General features: G+C 33.3%; 1 protein-coding gene across 1 annotated transcript in view; it reads left to right on the top strand.

Moving 5' to 3' along the window:
* Positions 1 to 20,585, top strand: part of LOC137923671 (paired box protein Pax-6-like) — a 62,394-nt gene that overhangs the window by 22,451 nt on the left and 19,358 nt on the right. Inside the window, exon 4 of the mRNA XM_068766903.1 lies at positions 8,137 to 8,395. Within this exon, the coding sequence (XP_068623004.1) occupies positions 8,137 to 8,395 (259 nt within the window). The remainder of the gene's footprint in view (positions 1 to 8,136; positions 8,396 to 20,585) is intronic.

Genomic DNA, 20,585 nt, shown 5'->3' with positions numbered 1-20,585 from the left:
AGTTATTCTCAGGATTACTCTACGAGATCAAATTAAGAATGAGGACATCTGTAGACGAACGGAAGTAGCTGACATAGCCCAGCGGTTTTGCAAGTTGAAGTGGTGGTAGGCGGGCCACATAACGTTCTAGAGTTGAGACTACGGACCGGCCAGCACAACGTAGGATGTCCACCTCCATATAGACAGACAACCTTGTTAAGGTCGTCGGGAGATTCTGGATACAGGCTGTTTCCAATTGGTCCTTTTGGAAATCTATAAGAGAGGCCTATGTCCCGCGGTCAAAAATAATATCTTAGAACAAATATAAATAAGTAGTTTTGAATGTATAAACTAAAGCTATGTGTGAGCACATATTTTAATACATATCTATTTGCAAGTAACCAGCGAAACAGCGTGTCGATCGCAAACTGAAATCTTGGCTGAGGAACATCAGAGAGTAGACAAGAATTACTAGTAACGTGCATGAATGTACTCGTATAAGAAAACGATATATTGATAGCTCTATACCCAGAGGGTCGAAAACTGTATCTTTAATGGAAATACCATTACATCGTCGACGGCTGTTATGGCCGAAAGATTCACTAGTGGCGACCACATGCCGGTGGAAGCGGTATAGGTGAGCCCCCGGCTAGATGAACCAACGACGAAGTTATGGTAAAGATAGGTCGCTGGGTGCAGGCAACGCAAAACCGGTCATCGTAGCGATCTTATGGGAAAGTTAATACCTTGCAGTAGGCGTCTCTCAGCTGATGATGATTGCCATAGTTTTGACTCTTTAACTTAACATAAAGATTTGCATATAAAAACGCAAAAAACTTATAAAAAAACTTAATAAAATCAAAAACTTATTTTTAATTTAACGTTTTTTTTTAAAACACTGAACGTCAATCCACGTGGCCCGCTGTTTTGAATACAAAATAAATTACATCGCGACTCGACTAGCATCGTACCTACCGTCAAACGGTACCGTAAAAAGTATGAAAGGTGCCCCCTAAATACCGTGTGAGGTGAAGCGGGAAAATTATCTTATATTTGCTCAGACGCCGTGAACGTAGGGCGAGAATACTTTTCAATAAGCTTAGAGAGCGTTTTTTTTTATTTTGCAAGACCCATCTTGTAGCGCAAAACATTTTGCAAAACGGAACGCGCAAATAAAGGGTCTTTATTGATCTATTCGATTTGCAAGGACTGCATTCATCTCAAATTTAATTACAAGAAATTAAACTGTAGACTTTAAAATTTCACAAATAAAGTCTCAATGTTTATATAAAATTATAAATCGAGGTCCGTGTATCTTGGAGTAAATCTAGTCTGGCCAAGCAATTCTAAATTTGTCACCGTCCTCACTGCATATACTTCAAATGATACTCTAAACACATAAGTCTGATTTGGGGTGATTTAAAGCTAAATTACTAGATTTAATTTCTTCCATATCGACTACAAGGAATTGTCTCTAAATAGACTCATAGACAAGTCAAGACTAAGTTCATTCGGTTAATTAATGATTAATTAAAAGTTTTTCCGTAAAAATCTTATGGTTATTTAGTTTGAACTTTAATTAAATAAAGGATTTTGTAATTACAAGAATATTAAAAATTGAAGCTTTTTAAAGTCAAAAGCCAAACTATCAAATACAACGCTCGCTTACTTCTTTCGTGATTTTAATGTGCACCGAATAAAAAAGCAGTGCATTACTCCAAGCATTGTTAGGTACAGAAGGGTCACGAACAAAAGGCAACCTGCTGGGTCTATTGTGCGCCAAGTCGGCACTTTGCGAGTCAATATTTTGGGTGACTTTTACTCTTCTCAGATGTTTTTCAAGCTTTTGCAACGTAAGCGAACAACTGCGCACCTTCCCTTATGCTGTGTTGCTGCATTTCATCAATTTCTCTATTGTTTTAGTTATGATTCAGATCGCGAAATTGGAGTGCATGATTGTTCCTTTGAACAGACCCTTTGTGTTTAAACTTTTGTGTATTGTTACTATATTAAAGTTCGAACAGTAAGTGGCTGTTGTAAAATTATCAAAGAAATAGATAGCGCATCTGTCATATAATTTTTTTTAAATTTATTTAAATAGTCTTCAAAACTTACATTTTCTTCATTTTTACTTTCGTCGTTGTTTCAGCGCTTAGACGTCCAGTGCAAGGCATATGCCTCCCCCAAATATGTATAGGTTATACTATAATCGCCACACTTGGCCGCCCGGGTGGCGATCACAATGTGGTATTAGGTGCACACAGTATACTGCTGCTTTAGAGACTTATTTGTGAGTAGTGGCAATCCTATATAATCAATTCACAAACTGTAAATTATATATGATTACACCTCGAGAATCGAACCTGCGACCTACGATCCCATGATTCGATCCTCTATTACTGGGCTACTGTTTCTTTACTTTACTATACTATAATCTTGCAAGTTTTAACTTAAAATACCAAATCATGTGGCCTATAAAAATTAATGTCGCGGGAAGTCGCTTGATACGGGCAGCGCAAAACGTGTCATCGAGGCGATCTTTCCTGACCTCTGCTTTGCAGTGGTTCTCTATGAGCTGGAAAGCAGAAGTAGAGAAAGAAGTGTATATAATGATTTTAATCGTACGTTTATTATTGTTTATTATTACGAGAAAAAGTAGAAAAATTAAAGTATTGTTCTTGTGTATTTTTTAATGTACCAAGAAACAATTACTTTCAATAGTTTTATATTTACTAGCTAAAAAAATTGCATTAATTACTCATTAATTACCGTTAAGTGGAACGATGAATAGAAAATATTTATATTTCACATAACTCTTTATTAATTAGCACTACTATTTTTTGTTTTCATTACAAAAGCCAAATTAAGAATGATCAGCAATAATTTAAAAAAAAAGTTGGATGAAAGTTAATTTCAAACAATTAAAACAAAGGCGACCGCAACGCCCTGTCCGGAAAGAAAGGCCGTATGGTATATCTTGACACACCCATCGTTTAAAAAAAAATAACCGCTCAAACGAAAGATGACAGCGCCAGCCTACTTACTTAATTCGCGCGATTCCCACGATGTGAATTTAAAATTTAATTGTTGATTCAAGTATTGTTGTGTGCAATCAAAGAAATGGGTCAATAGATTTATACAGAAATTCCATTGTTTGATTGAGACTTATAGGCAGTTTGTCAATAAATGTGTATTATTGTGAGGCGTCACAGGGGGCGTTCTGTTGGGGCACTGTAATACTCGAAAGTCTAAGGTGCTCGGCCCTACTCAATTGTGTATTCGGAATCATTTGAGAGTGAAATGATATGCGGCGATTTATTAGGTGCGTTCTCATGAATGAATCCACGGCGGGGTTTTCAATGGGACTAGTTTAATTTAATGAAGAACGGCCCGACTTCGACATCAATACTAACAGCAATGACACGAACGATTTAAAAAAATTAATATCGCTAAACATAATTCAACATGTTTTTTTTTCATAATATCAATTTCATTAAGATATATGGACATAAGATTAGACACCAGTATTTTGACATTTAATTCAAACATTTTATAGTAAAATTAAATTACCTTGAAATTATATAGCAGGAATAATCTTCGAACACAAGCCTCTCATCAGAGCCTACGGTGAATGCTTCTTACGGAACCTGCGTAAATTGCCCACTGCAAGACATAGACCTTTCCCAAAGATATCTGTGGGGGATATACCACAATCGCCATGCATGACAGGCAGGTTAGCGATCGCAGTGTGATATTATGAGGTAGAAGACACTGCTGCCTATCAGCTGAAAACTTGTTTCTAAACAGTGATAATTTTATATAATTAATGCAGTGTAAATTTACGATCACAAGCATCAGTCCTCTATCGCTGAGCTAACAAACATTATCATTTTACCCATAGGTCTTCTACTGCAGCACCTCGCTCATTGGTTTTTAAAAAAGACTGGTTAGAAACAACCTCGTATCCACCGTCTTCCGACGACCTTAACAATGTCACCTGTCCAACTAGTGGGCTTGTTTTACGTTGCGCTTGCCGGCCCGTGGTTCCCACTCCATAACTTTAAGCTTCAGTGGCTATTTGTTACTTATCGATCTAAGATGCGTTTCTGTCTCATTTTGAGCTAAAAGTATTTTATTTTATAATTTTCAACTATTCACAACATCTAAACGGTTGCAGTGTTTGGTATTGGTATAAACATTTGAATAAACCACAACGAAAAAGATTCAGTGGTTTCCATGCGTGATAAATAAACATATACTCTAATTATAAATCTACTGCTATCGTTTGCTACCTTATACGGTGAATAACTACTGAACGTATTATGATTTCTGTGATAGATTTCCCGTTTTATGTACGAATTAATTTGCATAACATTGTTTCTGATATGCAGAAAAAAAATAGAAACCTTTGTAATGACGTATATATAAAATAATCTAACATGGTGCTTAAACATATTTTATTAAATTTAAATTGTTACATAAAATGCGTATTTAGATACGACAAATATCCAAAAATAATATTATTTATGGGTATTTATTCTTATTCTAATATCATACAGAGATAAAGACTGCTTCCAACCGGTCCTATTGTAAATCTATTTGTGAGCCCATGTCCAGTGGAGAACGTCTTACAAAAGAAATGATGTCGATGGTGATGACATACATATTCCTTTTAACGCTGATAAACTTTAAGGGCATTGTAGTATTTCTCTCAAATTACATCCATGTATCCAAGATTGACCAATGGCATATTATATATGCTGTATAAAGATACGTGTGTATAAAGAGTGATTGTTTATAGGTGTAAAAAGCTTTAATTATATAGCTAATTTGTTGGTAAAAAGTTCTTAAGTTTATACGCCTATTTTCAATCATTATGTATATAGTGATAACTCTGAAATGTGGAACATGGATTTATTTTTTCTATTCGAATATGACTGACCAAAAACTTCTTGCTGTACAAAGTCACCCGGGATATCTAATATATAATATTTTCATGTCACAATGTTAGTTACCGTACTCCTCCGAAACGGCTTGACCGATTTTTACCAAATTTTATATGCGTATTCAGTAGGTCTGAGAATCGGCTACTATCTATTTTCCATACCCCCAAATTTTTTAAGAGTTGTTCACTCTTAAAAAATTTGTTTTTAATTTTTTGACAAAAATTTTTGTTTTTATTTTTTTTATGATACAGCATAAAAAAACACATACAACCCTAAATTTTCACCCCTCTACGATCAACCCTTATTTTTTATTTGTAAATTAAAAACATTATTTTTTATATATATAGATTTAAGACTCGTTAATTTTACTACGTAATAGTAATCGAAAACGATTATTTTTACTATTGTCAATACATACATATTACATACACAATATATGTTATTGCACAAATCATTTTTAATTAGGGTATACCATACATTAATTGTATGGTATACCCTAATTGATTGCAAATCAGTTACACATTTACCCCTTTAAAGCTTTATCACACATGTATATTGTACAATCACGATGTATAGGAAGAGGTCGAATGAACCGCCCAGCTAAGCTATCGTAATAAAAGTTAACATCTTTCAAATAAGTTTTTAAAAAATAAATACATTTTAATCTACGGAGGCAGTTATTAAAATAAAAGTCGAAAGCACTTGCCATTGAAATATATATTAAATAGCCAATTCCAACGGAATGTTACATTCTTGGTACAAGCATTTACAGTTAATTTGCGTAGCTTGATTATTCGTGGCATGACAGACCACCCAAACCCAGGAGGTAAAGGAAAACCAAAAATGTCCCAGCGATCTACCAACTGTCATACGGGCATGTTACAGCGCGCCAAACGGACGTAGCGCGTAACTTAGACGTAGGGCAGGAAGGCCGTAAGACGATAGACGGTAACACGAGACGCGGCCGCGGTGGTCCACTCCGCGCCGTGACAGGCGGCTGACGCGATGCCCGATGGACCGAGAAAGCGCGCCACGATCGAATGTGGATTTTAAAAAACGAACACTTTTTTTACTCTATGATCGCCTTGACAGTTGACAGTATCGATTAAACGGACTTTTATTTTATTTATATCATTAACAAAACTTCGTAAGATGCATATGAAATACTTTTGAATATCTTTACAACATGATTAGCTATTGGTATAAAAGTTTTAGAGGTGTTAATGTTCCTATTTAACAGCGAAAAACTCTAAAAATTCTACACCTATTTCCAATAACAAATAAATTCTTATCTATACGCTTTTATTTATTCGAAGCTTTTATGTCTATAGTCAATCATCCTGTATACAACAAATAAACATAGTATAAAGATATAGAAAAACCAAATTGATTTTATAACAAAAACATATTATTTACCGTTATCCATAGTTAAGTTACTTCAATTAGAAAGTTATAACAAGGTGTCATTTAAAGTCGACATCTTTGCTTTAAGCGTTCGACTAGAAGAGTAAATGTTTCTTTAAAAGGCTTATTATTTATTATGATTTCTTTAACAAAATGAAGCGGAAATTTTTAACAAGCTACTGGACGAATTAGCAAAGAGTTAAAGCCAATGAGTCGTGTTAATTAAATGTTGTGTTTGCTATTATTTTAGTCTGCTTAACAGACCATAAACAATCAATTTTGACGCGCAATTGTGTTATTATATTTACAAATTAATTTATGTTCAAAAGTGTTTATCAACAGTAAAATGCTAATGAGAAGTGTATAATTTCTTTTCTTATTATAATAATATAAAAACTGAACTTGGCACATAATCAGTACTGGCCACAGGTACTTTTTAAACATTGTTAGCGCACGAACTAACTTTCTTTATAATGTTCAGTTTTTCTACCTATATAATAACTAAAAAAATGTCAAGTCAATTGAAGGTCTGTCATCATCATTATGTAAATGGAAGACGCCCACTGCAAGGTATAGGCCGCCCATAAAGGTTGCTACGATGACCGCACGTGCGCTGCCCGTATTCAGCGAATTTGACTACGTTGTCAGTTCACCTAGCCTCCCAAGCTTACCTCCAACGCATCTACTGGTTCGTGGTCATCACTGGAAATCCTTTCGGCTCTAACCTCCGTCGGTTGTACTAACGGAGCCGCCCCCCACCCCCCATAGACACTAGATCTCCTCATTTGTGGATCGATCTCGCAGCGAAACTCTCAATTGTTCTCTCTTAGCAGTTATTATTAAATCGTTAATATTTACCTCACCTAACATATAGACAGGGTCTCCTAAAAGTTTTAGTAAATCGTTTATTATTCAAATTTAAAAAAAAAATCAGAAAAAAAAATTTAAATCGAGATAACATTTTTGTAAACAAAAATTAAACTTTTGTATGAAAATTATCAGTAAACATAAACAACGAACTCGGGCATAAATTTGGTCATGTGTGAATACATCTGTCGCCTGAACATTTAATAAAAAAAAGAACTAAAATCTCTTTGCAAGAAACGGACCTGTAAACAGTCCCTTTAATTCGAATTACACACATCCATTGACTGGTTTCCGCGATTGTGCTCGCTTAATGCACCAATTAGTAAATAACCCTTTTAAATAAAATTTTGTTTGTATATGTTTACAGGTAATAAATCCTATAGAGTTTTGCACATAGACAATGTAAATTCACAATGATCGCATTTCTCATTCCATTGGATTTAAATAAGTTTTTATGGTTTTTAGAATGTTCACGGCGCATTAAATTTAATAGCGGTTTTAATTCGATTTTAATACCGGTGGCTGACAGTTGCCAAGTGCCTTTGCCTGGTTTATCGCAACAAAAGGATTAGAATGGTTCTTCAAATAGTTATTTATAAAAAGAATACCGTGGGAATCGCTCGATACTGTTTTCAGTATTTCAATAAACAGAAATTCAAAGGACTAATTATATCAATTGTAGAACAATGCAATTAGTAAATACTAGGTTAAGCAATGGTTTAGGTACATAGTATCTTTTCAAGTAAAGTTTTCACAATGGAGACAATTCTAATGATATACTTATATTCCCGATAACTGATTTTTTTTTCAATGAAAATGCAATTTTCAACAAAGTTCGTTTTTATGCAACATAAATAAAATCTTGCTTTAACAAAAATTTTCTTTTGCTAGAAATAAATAGGTAAAATTTTTTTTTATACAAAAACGTTATTGTCAACAGGTATCCTCGATAAACCGCGTCCTTCGCAATCTTGCGGCGCAAAAAGAGAAATCTAGCAACCAGCAGACTGGCTCAGATTGCTCTACACCCGTATACGAGCGGCTGCGGCTTCTCGGGGCCCCGGCCTCCGCCCCTGCGTGGCCGCGAGCGCCTTGGCCTGCGCAGATCGACACTAGGACTCCGCCTTACCAACTGCATAGTCTCAGCCCCGGGCCTCAGGCCATTGGATGTAGTGCTGATATGCCAGTTATGAAGAAAGGTAAGTTTCAAACATTGTATATTTCCTAACAACACAAATTATAACAACACGTTTCTTCTTATCGTTATTCGTGAAATGTTAAAAATAATATAAAAAATATTTACTAGAATTAATATAATCTACATATGAATAACGATCATTTATTAAATTTTTGTATTATCTATATTTCCCCGTTAAAAGATAAAGACTTAAAACGCTAGTATAATTGGACGCTATTTGAACTTTGGTTGCAGTGAAAACCAAAGAGTTTATTTTTGAAACAGTCAACAGTGAATTTCTGAACGAAAATCAATAGCTTGAAGCACAACCGCATCTCCGCTGCTGTCAGACGAGAATAATTAAAAAAAAAAACACAGCAAACTGCCGCCAAAAAGGACAGAAAGCTCACAACAGCCGGTCGCACTGTCTGCGTGGAAACATAACTTTTTTCACCAGCATTTTGATAGTCGATTTGCGGCATCCTCCCCCACCGACGGAGGGAGGGAGGGATGGAATCCCGCCTCAGTACCGTCAAAAACATTACTCTGCCCATCCGCGTGGAAGATTTAATTTTCATTTTTATCTCAAACATCCCCCTTTGTAGTGGTCTGTACTCTGTATCCAATTAGGTGGCTTTGGGCATTTTTCTCGAAGTACTGTATAACTACACAGGAGTTATGGAATTTTTAATTTCGATCGCAACGGTCTCTAATAGATGATTATAATTATATCTTCCGGCAATTTCTGGGATTATTATACCAACATTATTTTAATAGTGACCTTTTATTTCAGAAGAAAATTACACAATAAATAAAATCTTAACGTTTTATAGTTTTGATATACATTCGTTTTCCTGTAAAGAAATACTATTTTAAAATTCGTATTTTTTATGATCGATAACTTTAAAGCCTGATATCATGGTCAACTTTTACACTTACGGTTATAGATTGATTTTTTTTTTATTTATTTTGAAGCAGATATGCTACAAAACTTAGCCTCAGTTGAATAGTTTACTTTCTAATAATATTACGAGTTAAATTATTTTTTTTATTAAAAAAACATACTTACTTTACGAATTAATATTCTCAAGGAGCATATACATATCCATTATGGCAAAAACTTCTATAATTTTCGGTATTATAGTTTTGTCCAAAAAGTCTTTGAATACATTTTCCCGGCTCTTTGTTTTAATTTTGTATACTAAAATAATTTACCAACAATATATACGGTTAAAAATTTTTCATTTTACAAGCAATCATGAAACTATGCATACTATTTTACTACAAATGTTTAAACATACGCAAACTATCTCGGGTATATTTTTGCAAGATATAACTTGAAAAAAAATTCTGTAAAGAAAGGTAATGTTTAGAGAATACTAATACACTATTGCTTTGTTAACCATATATCCAACAGCACAGCGTACGACCTTACTTTCTATCGAAAACGACATTTTAGGTATTATATAAGTAAATATAATCATGCTTGCGATCATAAATATCGCTCCGGAAAAATAAAAGGCATCGTTTGATATACGATTCAAGGATTTCTATTAATCATTTTTCCTATAAAGTTCTCGTCGATATAATATTTAAATTACTGTATCTATTCGTATAGTACTCGTGTTAGTGAAAATACAGTTCTTAGATTTATCACTAATTTTTAAGACGACTATCTCAGATGATATGTTGTAATTTTATTTTACAAAATCTAGATATTACCGCGTTCCTACGGTGTAGTAGTCACTTTAAGTGAAAAGAAAATTATAGCGATTAAAAATAACGTCGGAGAACAAAGCACAAAGTTGAGTTTTTATTATCTACAATGATATCGTTTTCCCGCCAAATTTTAAGTAGAAAAAACCTGTCATCACCAGCAGGTATCATCGCCGACGCGGGCAGGGCCGCGGAGCGTGAAAGTGCCGGCAAATCGGTAAGGCGATCGGTGCCACACGCTCCAATGACTATTTTACTCGTTTATTCGATAGACATACAATACGACTTCGTGCGTGACGTCGATGTTACAAATAATATATAAAAACAAATTCTAAAACTATAATTTAATTCCAAATACGAGTTATATTATGATAAATTTACAAATAGTTGTTTTAGACATACTTTATTTAAAAAAAAAATATTCTTGATGTCAATCCCATTTGAATTTAAGTTTCTAATTTAATTTTAAAAAAGAACTATAAATGACGTTATTAATAAAATTATTCGTAATTATTATAAACATCGTAATTACCATAAAGTACACAAACTAAATGAGACTTGTATCTTGAAAAACCAATTAGAGATATATTACCTAAAAAGTTTCTGTCCTGATAATTAATATGTAGAAAAACGCTATAGTAATTGATAACAAAAAAGTTAAGAAAATGTAATAAATAAATTAAATAAGACCTTATAAAATAACAAAATGTGAAATAAAGCATTTACTTAATAAATAAATGAATTGAAATTGTAGCAGTACCAATCCATAAGGAACGATGAAAGATAAAAGGAAACGGGTGAAAGGTAAAGAAGTGGATAGGAATGGAAAATAATGTGATGGTGATAAAAGAAAAAATAGTGAGAGATATTAAGAAGGAAGTAATAAGAGCGAGAAAATAAATGTTAATAAATGATTAAACAAAATGTCCCTGTCTAGCCAAGACAGAGATTGTAAGAGAGATTCCCAATAGCAGGGCCCATAAAAAATTAACATGCAGGAAAAAATTATAAATACAATAAAACATTTAGCACTATTATTTGTTGATAGAAGCGCTTATTATACTTCCATTGGCATCGTTGTCAATATACATTGCAACCAACTCGTCATCGTCGAGTTTCTTTGTGCAATCGAGACAACCTTATTTTTAAATTATTTCACAACCTTATTGAATATTGAACAATATGCATAATAATGAAATATTAATACAAAATTAGATTTATAAAACAAAATTATTAATCAGTTTAAGTATTGGTAGCTCAGGACTGAGACTTGTAGTCGCATTTTCGATTTACCCGGGATACATTCTTATATAACATATTTTTACTTGATGCACTAATTATATACGATTACCACTTTTCACAAACAAGTTTCTAGAGGATGGGCAACAGAGTCCTCTGCGTACTATAATACCACTTTGCAATCGCCAACCCGCCTGCAAAGCGTGGAGATTATAGTATATCCCTACATAGATATCTTCGGTGAAGACCTAAGTATTACAGGGGGCGTCTGTGTGCTGAAATAACTATTAAATCAATATAACAGAGTTGCGGTAAAACTAAATTAAAAACTAGCGTGTACAGTTGACCGCTAAAACTGTGAACTAAATATTATTTCATAACGTTAGATACAAGTTTATATTATTATTACATCAGGCTTTCTCTAGTATTAAAACTATACTTAACCTGTGTCTTAGATACCTGGGAATTTAAATGAAGGCAGTGTCTCTCACCATGTTTGTAGACAACTATTTTAAGTTAATAGTGCCTAGACTTAATTATAGATCAATTTATTGAAGAATAAACTTTATATACAACCAGCCCCCCTCCAACGGCTTCACGTAGAGAGGAATCCGTAAATGGAAACAAAATATTCTGGCTAAGTTTTAAACCTATATAGCTAAAAAATATGCATTTATTATGGTCGCCCCCTCAAGCTAGTGGATAAAATTTCATAAAACCCGCCCACAAACTGTTTTTCCTATTCTTAGCTAACCTCTACGGGTCGAAAGAATTATTTCTATCCAATTCCAAGTCCCTAAGTCATATAGTACCAGATATCGTCATGAATCACTCACTATATAAGTGGAATCTCTCATACATAATTATAAAAGCTTTAGAGGGGTGAATGTAAGATAATTTAACAAGGTAATCCGCTTTTATAAAGTGATCACTATGGAATAAGTCACAATAATTTATTTCTTTTCTATTGGAATGCGACAGGCCAATAACTTCTGGCAATACAAAAACGCTTTTCTTGTTGTATTATCATTACATTATTTATAATTTCAGAAACCAATGATTTTTGGATAGAGCGTACGATACATCGATAGCTATATGAGGAGGACCGGAAAGTAATGTCTTTTCTGTCGACATATTTTACGGAAAAACCGGTTGATTTTTACTGCATTGAGAATTTGTATACTAGACAGCAAAAGGTTGTTGATAACGAAGGTGAATATATGTTGATTAGAAAAAAAACTCGCTAAAAATGTAGTCGTGTGAATTTAACTTAAGAAAGTGACATTTAATTCCGGTCCCCCATAAAGACGGCATAAAATATACGTTCACCTTTTAAACTTTTACATCTATTTAACTATTTATTCAATAGCCCTGTATATAATATAAAGATAGATTGATGAACTGTTTAAAAATTGATTCTGTATATAAACATATATATAGTATTTCCTGCAGTTTCGTATGGTTAAATTATCTTTAATTTAAAAAATAAGTAAATCTATTATCTCGGCTGCGATTTCAGACTACATTTCGCAACACTATATTTTAGATAATTGACTCGCACCGCAAAACAAAGCAAGTGAATCTGACCAGTAATTGTTTGAATAACAAAGCGTACCCGCGGGCGTCCGTTCGTACCAAAGAGCAGGCTTTGTGGTACTTTGTTTCTGATAATGCTGGATACGGCTTACAAATTATTTCTGTATCCACAGACCTTTTAATTTACATAGCTTAAGCAAATTTATACATTATTAATTATTGTATGTTTTAAGTGTTTTAAATAGTCATCTGTGCACATAAATATGAAATACAGGGTGATTGCTTATAGGTGGAAAATTAAAAAGATATAAAAATTTAGCTCATGTACTTTCAATTAATGTATATACATAAACCTTATCCAAAAAGCAATGATTTCAGAGAGAATAAAAACGTAACGATAATAGAGTACAAAAAGCGTTTTCAAAATTTAAAATACCACATAATTAAATTAATTATTGTTAACCATTAGTTTATTATATTTCAATAGAAAAAATAAACTGGTAAAACATATTTCAGAATGATCACTTCACACGTGATGATTGGAAATATGCGCAAAAGCCTCAAAGTTTCTTGCTGAAGAATGAGCTATACATTGACATAATCAAAATCAACCACTCTTTCTACATATATAAATGAATTCTTATTTCCATTGGTCACGTAATAACCACCAGCCTTAGCTCACAAATAAGTTTCTTAAGCTGGGCAGCAGCTTTCTCTGTATACCATAATACCATACTAAAATCATAACCCGTCTGCCAAGTGTGGCGATTTTGGTACATATCTTTGTGGGAGGCCTATGCCCACGAAACATCGCGAAACAGTCATTGACAACATTAACCTCGAAAATCTATCGTCTGTTCGTGTGATGGAATATCAACATCAACATTATTTATTTAAGCACCATAAAATATAGTTCCCAATATTTTGTATCAGAAATCTTTAGAATAAACACTTTATTGTTGACATTAATTTTTTGATATTAATTATGGTTCGAATTGATTATTTATATCTATGATTGGACAAAGTCTGTTGGCATAGGTAGATAAATAATCACATATCTGTAACAGCTCTGTTCGCGTGTATGAAGGGTTACAGAACTGGTTTGTGGTCGTTATTCTGAAAAAGAATACTAGATAAAGGGGTTTTAGTACTGAGTGTTTAAGAAAAGGATCTAAGTATACCCTGTCCATCTTTCATTGTTCAACGGAGCATCAGGCACGCAATCGTTAAAAAGCGGAGCCTTTATCTTTCCAGGCTAGGATATTTATGAAAGACAGCAAGACGAGGCTATGTCGTAGCACGCATGGGTGTCAGTGTTTCAGCCTCTCCCTGGAACTTTCCAAGTTATATAAGAGGACAGTCGATGAAATAAGAGTCATTCTTTATGAGTGCTTAATATATATTTAGAACAGATATTTTTACCCAAAAAAAGTATCACAAATCCGAATGTGACAGCAATATACTAACTGACTAATTACGACGCTCTTAAAACTGTTTTTCACTAATATTTAAAATACAATACTGTTTTATTTTTATTGTACCCATAATTTTTTATTTATTATTATTGTTAGATAGATCCATCCAAAATTGAAAGCTCTTAAAGTTAAGTATGACCAAAATTTCTTGTGTTATCTACTGCCTTAAAAGTTGTAATTCTCTTCCGATTTCGTATTAAGTACATACATATAAAAAGTATATATTTCGCGTTGAATTGTTGTAAACGCAGTGTACTCCTCTCCATAATGATTTTCCCTGTTTAAGTTAAGTATCACTTTAACTAATCAACCATTTATGTTAAGCTATTTATTGTATTGAATTAGGCACATTAACCTCTAAACAAAAATTTACAAAGAAATTAATCCATGAAAGACTACAATGCTGTTACTCGATTGAATCTTATTCTAAGGTCAAATCCGTAAAGGCCTTAAAGGACTTAGCAACGGAAAGACGAACAGACAAGGTCAAAGCACGTAAGATAAATCCATTAAGGGGCGAAAACTAAATAAAACGCACTGAATAAAAGGAGGCGGAAAGTCGCGCCTTGATAGATGCCGGCGAAAAGAGACGGGTCAATGTAAAAATTCGTGTGTTGGAATGAAATAGATAAGTATACCGATAAGTGACCAAGATTTTGGGTTTAAATAGTGTTTCAATTTGGGAAAAATAATGGAAAATCTGATTATCGATACATTTTAGAGCTGATGTTTTGCTTTTACCTAAACTGTCATAGTCATAATACAATATTAAATAAAATACTACACATTTGTAAATAAAACCGTTAAACTACAATTTTCTTATAACTTTTAAAATAATTATAATAACTTCTAAAAAGCTTTAATAATTGAAGCATAAATTGCTTTATTTAATTAAATGGGATAATGAGAAAAATTGTAATGATAATATTATAATTAAATTCTGTTTGTTTCATGTTATTTATTGCATAATTAAACCAATACCAAAAATATATAATAGAAAATCATTGTGCAAAGGCATCGCCCATTCTTATATAAGACCTGTTGCCAAAAAATTAAAAATATATTAATGAATTCATAATTAATCGTAATATCCTTTATGTAAAGTATCCTTTATGTAAAAAAAAAATTGTAAATACTAGTTGGAAAGAAAAAAGTAGTAAAAACTTTTTATAATTTAAATTTATCAATTCTTTAAAAAATTGGCAGTATAGCCAAAAACGCAGACAGATTGACAGAAAGTCAATAAAAATATTCCTATAAAATCCACAAAGCGTGGTTTTCGCAGCGTCTGGTCTCTCTAGATAAGGCGAAGAAAAATGTCGCAGGATATTTTATTCGCAGGGTCCCGGGATAGATGGTTGTTATGGGGTCCTGTAGTGTTAAATTAGTGAGATGTATGGCGCGTTGTTGAATATTTATTTACTGGTCACGAGAGTTATCACCGCAAAGATCATTTCGTTGCGTCGAGGGTGGGACCACGTGATGAATTTTTGTCATCACGACTGTTTAGTGAAAGCATTAAGAATTGGTAATATTTTTCGCTCGTCTTACTAACTTTGTCCTAATAGTTCTAATAATCCACGCAATACTTACCATTTAGTTCGGTTGAATAAAAGAAAATTTTGTTATTGATATAATTAATTTAATTATTAAAAATATTGCACTCAATACACACAAAATACACATAATTGGGATATCATGCTCTCTTTGAAAAAGTATAACTAATCAATTAATGATAAATTCTACTTAGTTTGTATTACATTTGATCTTATAGTTTTATATATACAAATTGTATCTCTGAATCGTACCTTTGTAATATTAATACTAATTATTATTTTTTATCAGATAAGGCTGTGTGACAAACGGCCACATTGTTAAAGGGTGATTACTGCTATGTGATCAACACTTGGTCTCCGTAAACTCCTGACATTCTTTTGTATCTTTCGTCTAAGGACCTTGAACCTTAGTAAGGCCTTCTGCATATATTTCTACCAATCTTTCCTCTTTCTTCATTGTGTAGAATATTACGAAATTGTGTTTCGAATTCCTTCCGTCTTTAGCTAGTCCATCCAGTGGCGTCGAACATGGAACTTCTTTTCGTGACTTTGGCAGTAATCAAAAGCTTATCCATAGTATGTATTGATATTTGCATGCAATTTATAGCAGAAAAAATAAATAAAATATGTTATATTATTTTTAAAAGATAATATGTTTTAATGTAGAAACACACAATTTGACGCATTGTGACTTCGAATGCTGTTCTTTTAGCATCTTAAGTACGACTGACGTTTAGACACTGGTCAAAAAATTTAACAGCCACGCCACTACCTATCTTGTCCAGTTCACACGACGCGACACCGTACCGAGAGCGCCCGGGTGGTCCTTCGTATGTACATGACGTAACTAGAACAAATGACGTTTGACATCAAAACCGATAACAGGTTATTAAAATGCAATCCGATTCTTTTTTTCTTAAATTTTTCGATGATGACCGTTACAACATGCAGCCATTATATTTATGGTTTAGGTAATATAAAATTCTCAGAGCCAAAATTTGGTTTTAGTTATACCTTTTAATTTATTAGGTCATTTTTGGACGCAACCCTTATTTACAAACTGTACCAACTCAAAATCAAGACTAGGGTTACCACAATAAGTTACGACCGAGTCTTAAGTTATTTAACCACATTGCAGAAAAGTAGACAAGTATTCAAGTAGGTAAGTAGTCAAGTCAATAACGCGACTGTTAGTTAACATTGGCATTATAAGCACGAGATAAGATGTCATAGAAAGATTTGCACAAAAGCTGAAAAAGAAAGTAAAGTGAAAATAATTCAGGATCCACAGGTTAGTCCACCTATGTATGTGTTGTACGAGTCAAATAACTTAAGAAGGTTCTTGAAGAGATTAAATGGTAGGGGACTATGAGAATGGCCGTACATCGTATCCTTTTAATTACGAATGGAGTACATATCGAGAAACTAGCCTGCAACCTGTGATCATAAGTCGCAGTCGTTTACCACTGAGGTACGAGTACCTCCGAAGTTTTAATTAAAAAATAATCCGTGCTTGCAAAAACATTTCAATATTATACAAAGGTTAACACTAATGAGATTATAAACGAGCGGTTTAACTCTAATAAACAGTAAATATCTCATCACAGCGCTCGTTTGAGTACATGCTCACACGGTAGAGCTGATCTGTCTCCTAATATCCAAAGGAATAAAACACGAGTGAAACTCGCATATGAACATAATTTAAACGAAACAACCCCAAGACAGTCCACCGAAATAGAAGGGCTTTCAGCTTTAGGTTCAGATTATACCTAAAGCGTATGAGCGGCAGATCAAAGGGTTAGTGCCGCGCCCGTCGCCGCGCTTTGAAGGTGCCGCCGCACAGCGTGTGCGGGAAACGTATACATTATGTGCTCGACTTACATAGCCCGACTTTGTCTCCTTTGGTAATTATATAATTCAATACTAAATACAGGTTCCTCTGCTACAGGTGTAAAGCTGATCAAAATTATATATAACTCTGAAACATTATCATTAATATTTACAATAATGTCTGGCAATACATAGTCTGTAAGGACAGATTATAAACAATTATTAATTTTAATATGTATCGAATTTTAAAAACGCTTTTTCTTACTATATCATCATTATGTTACATATTATTTCCTAGGGTATACAATAAGTGACAACAAAAGCGCCTATAACAAATCAACCTGTATTTTCCATTTCGCTAATGTTGGATCAACATAAAACAGATTACATTAAGGAAAAATAAAAAACATTTTTATAGTATTACACTGAAAAAACAGCTATTTATTTATACATGTATAATGTCAATACACAGTAACAATAAAAAAGCACAATTTTTATGTTACTGTCGGAATTAATGGCTTGTAGACATTATGTTCTACAACTTATAATGGTGTAGAGATAACAGGTAAGCAAAGTAGTGAGTGCGAAAGAATAATAATATAAAAAATAAAATACTACGTTGTCCTTTATCCGCTTCGCGAGGCAATGGCTTTCAAAAAATCATTGTTGGTAATTTTTAATAAGCGAAAAAAATACAATAGGAAAGTTTATTGCTTATAAGTTATAAATTGAATCTAGGCATTATTTTTATGAAAGTCTGCTCAATCCCTTTGCGTCTACTTTACTGAAGGTGCCTACCAAATTTCAAATATCCTTAAACTTATAGTTTTACATATAGTGAAGTGTAAGTAAAAGATTTTTTAAGAGATTTTTTTATAAAGGATACAGATAATGAATGTTTATTGTATGTTGTTATCTCTTTTTTATTGTTAACATACTTATAGGTGTCTGGATCATTACTGAATCGTGTCAGTGATTGATTCTTGTTGGTTCATTTGTTATTTTCTTCTTCTTTGTTTGTTCTGCAGATTCTCTTAAAACAAGTAAAACATCCAAATTATACTTTACAAAACAGAAAAATAACTAATCGGCAAATTTTATGTACGAACAATGGTAGCCTAGCGGTAAAAAAGAAAAGACTTGTTTGTAGGTCGCGGGTTCGATTCTCGGAATAAAATCTTGTATAATTCATACTTTATATATTAATTATACAGGAATTTTACGGCTCATAAAGAAATTTCCAGAGGAAAGGCAGCAGTGTTCTCTGCGTACATTAATACGACATTGCAATTGCGAATTTGGCTGCCAAGCGTGGTGATTATGGTTTATCCCCCCACAGATTACTTAGGGGGAGACCTATCCCTTGCAGTAGGCACTATGAGCTGAAACTAATACCATTTTACCGTTTAATAAATTTTTCTCTCCGAATATTTAGCATCAGAGCAAACCAAAACCTTGTCTTTACATCTACCAATGTCTTATTTTGCTGCTTTTGGAAAAATGTTAAACAAATTCAAGGTATTTCTTTATTCTTTACTGCTATATGCCGAAACTATTGTTTTGCCTTTAATTTAGGGATTACAAAGTATCACATATATTACGGGAAACTGGTTCTAATTCTATTCCATGTTTAACGTATATTACTACGGTGGTCGTAATACGCTGGGCTTACGCCGCTTTCAACCAGTAATACAATTTGAAAATCTGACGGAAAGGCCTAAGTCAAGCTATAGACGTCCTAAAACTGAAATGATCATTATGAATTACATTCTGCATTAGTTTTCTTATACTAAGCATTGTTAACTTAGTTAATTTATTCTTTCTATAAATCTGCAATTAGTAGAAAATATTAAAGAATAGTCTGCCAAATAATTTATACTATATTTGCTATAACGATTACAAAGATAGGGCGGCGTGTGAATAGGCTCACCACTAGATGTACCAGCGTCATAGTCAAGGTTTCGGGCAAAACAAGCCTGATCGTGGTGAACTTTGGAAGAGACACATGTCTTGCAATGGGCTTCTATCGGCTGACATGTCGATGATTATTATTATTAGAACGATCGTTGCGATAAAAAGATTAATTACATCACTCTCCTTTCACCTGTGCCATATAATACGTTAATATGTACACCAGTGCTCATAAATAAGATCTAATTTCACAAATGAAATAAACATCGCAGCCTCACGGATCCGCCGCGGATGCTCCAAACCCCGGTGAAACGGGATAAAAGAGCCGGGACCCTCAGCGGGACGGAGGCATACACGCGCGCAAAATAGCAATTAAATGCGCCTTCATTACGTATCACCCTTTCAGAGGTATTCTATGTTCAACTGATAGGGGTGCACCCAACAAGGCTTGCTTAAGAAAATCACTATTATTTTGCTTTTAAATTTTCGCATTTTTTCCGAGTGTCTTTGGTAAATAGCTGTTGAAATTTTATCAGTTTCTACACAGTGTATAATTTTTCTTAAATATTGATTGCTTTTACTATAAAACTTATTTGCCACTTTTGAAACAACAAAAAGTCTTATCGAAAAAAATGATAAAAAAAGAAGCACGGGATGGATATACCAATATTCAAAATTAATTAAATGCACAAATAAATGTTAGGTTAGGACTTATTTCCAAACAATTAAACTATATTAAATTAACATATGTTTGTCGGGTTATCTGAAAGAGTTTACAATCGTCACCGCTAGTCCTAGTCCTTGACATTCTGTTGTAATTTCTTTTTTTTCTAAGAACTTTCTAGCGACTTTAAGAAAAAAATATTTTGACCATTTAGTTTTATTTATATAAAATTATCAAAACCATGAGTACTGGTCATATATGTAATACATAAATAAAAATAAAAGA

Source organism: Battus philenor, unplaced genomic scaffold (assembly GCF_028537555.1).
Source record: "Battus philenor isolate CCGP_79_NKW_IND1 unplaced genomic scaffold, ilBatPhil1.0.hap1 SCAF_22, whole genome shotgun sequence".
Classification (NCBI taxonomy): Eukaryota; Metazoa; Arthropoda; class Insecta; order Lepidoptera; family Papilionidae; genus Battus; species Battus philenor.
This window is presented reverse-complemented; position numbering and strand designations above follow the sequence as displayed.